The sequence below is a fragment of the Notothenia coriiceps genome, unplaced genomic scaffold, assembly GCF_000735185.1.
Source record: "Notothenia coriiceps isolate Sejong01 unplaced genomic scaffold, NC01 NC01_scaffold00002615, whole genome shotgun sequence".
Taxonomy (NCBI): Eukaryota; Metazoa; Chordata; class Actinopteri; order Perciformes; family Nototheniidae; genus Notothenia; species Notothenia coriiceps.
Genome location: NW_011335316.1, coordinates 1 through 1,344, shown reverse-complemented (window position 1 = coordinate 1,344; position 1,344 = coordinate 1). Strand labels below are relative to the sequence as shown.

Here is a 1,344-nt window from a genome sequence, read left to right as displayed (position 1 = left end):
GAAAAAGAAAGATTTTCGATTTTTGAGAAAGTCAGATTTTTGTAGAAAAAATATCAGATTTTTTAGAAAAAGACAGAATTTGGAGATTTTTTAGAAAAAGACAGAATTTGGAGATTTTTTTGAAAAAGACAGAATTTTGAGAAAAAGCCAGAATAGGACAAGCATGATCATTTCTGACGTGGAGCTAATCTGAAGTAAACATTGAATACTGCTTTCTATTCCTCCATCTTGTGACTGTGGAACTCCCTCTCTTGGATATCAGCATGTGAAGGACACTGTTCAGGAACTAGTTGATGCTCTGTATGTGATGACTACTTCCATTCTGGAGAGGATCACAGATACATGGATCCTGAGATTCAAGCTCAAGCCGGGGACGAGGGAGAGTTTTCTAACAACCATGTACACCAAGGAAAAGTCCTGGTATGCGTGAACCTACTCGTTAATAAACCTGTGTCTGAATGTGATTGATATCTTTGTTGCTTCATATCGAATCAGAGCTCTGGGTACCTTGAAGAAGCCCTTGCAGCCCTCACAGGTCCGGACCCCGTAGTGCTGACAGGAGGCGTTGTCTCCGCACACCGCGCAGCACCCCTCGTTTCCTGAGAGGCTTTTCAACTTCGGCGATAAGCTGCCGTCCAGCTGCTCGGACCCCGCCTCCAAAGAGAAGCAGCTCATTGGTGGAGGGGGAGGGGGAGGGGGAGGGGAGAAAGGATCCTGAAGATGAGACAGATCCTCCACGGAGCTGAAGGTGAAGAACGACGCCTCCTGGGGACCAGAGGGGTCGTCCGGAGCCCAGAACGAGGGGCCGTAAGAGGGGTCCCAGCCGGAGGAAGGCTGGAAGCGAGGTGTGGAGGGGGAGGAGGTGAAATCTGACCCCCCAGGAGAGGAAGATTCATCGGGGAAGCTGAGTGAGAAAGCCCCGCCCGGGTAGCATCCGTACACCTGGAGGTCGTCCACTTTAAAGGGGGTCTCCATGCCCGCCGTAAACTGACAGGAATAAGAGTTGAAGTCGTGGTGGAGGTCGACCAGAGAGTTGATGCTGGGCAGGGTGGGGGTGGGGACATGGGGGACGTTCGAGGTGAGTCTGGCGATAAAGTCCGTGCTCTGGAAGTCGGAGAGGCCCAGGTTGAGGTCGTAGAGCTGGGGGGACCCGAGGGGGGGGGCGTGCTGAGGGTGGATGCAAGTCATGGCTGCAGAAACACAAACACAAAGACAGGTGTTTAAAAGTGTCCTCAAGAGTCAAGGGTCAAGGGTCAAGGCTTTCATTGTGAAGTGTCCATAGCTACAGTGTGGCTCTCTCTCTCTCTCTCTCTCTCTCTCTCTCTCTCTCTCTCTCTCTCTCTC

General features: G+C 51.2%; 1 protein-coding gene across 1 annotated transcript; it reads right to left on the bottom strand.

The window, feature by feature from the left end:
- Window positions 1-351: 351 nt before the first annotated feature.
- On the bottom strand, window positions 352-1,190 carry LOC104968206 (nuclear receptor subfamily 4 group A member 1-like; the record flags this gene model as incomplete). Its single annotated transcript, XM_010797786.1, has 1 exon — window positions 352-1,190. A coding segment is annotated over one exon (758 nt), but the record flags the coding sequence as incomplete, so codon positions are not given.
- Window positions 1,191-1,344: the final 154 nt, after the last annotated feature.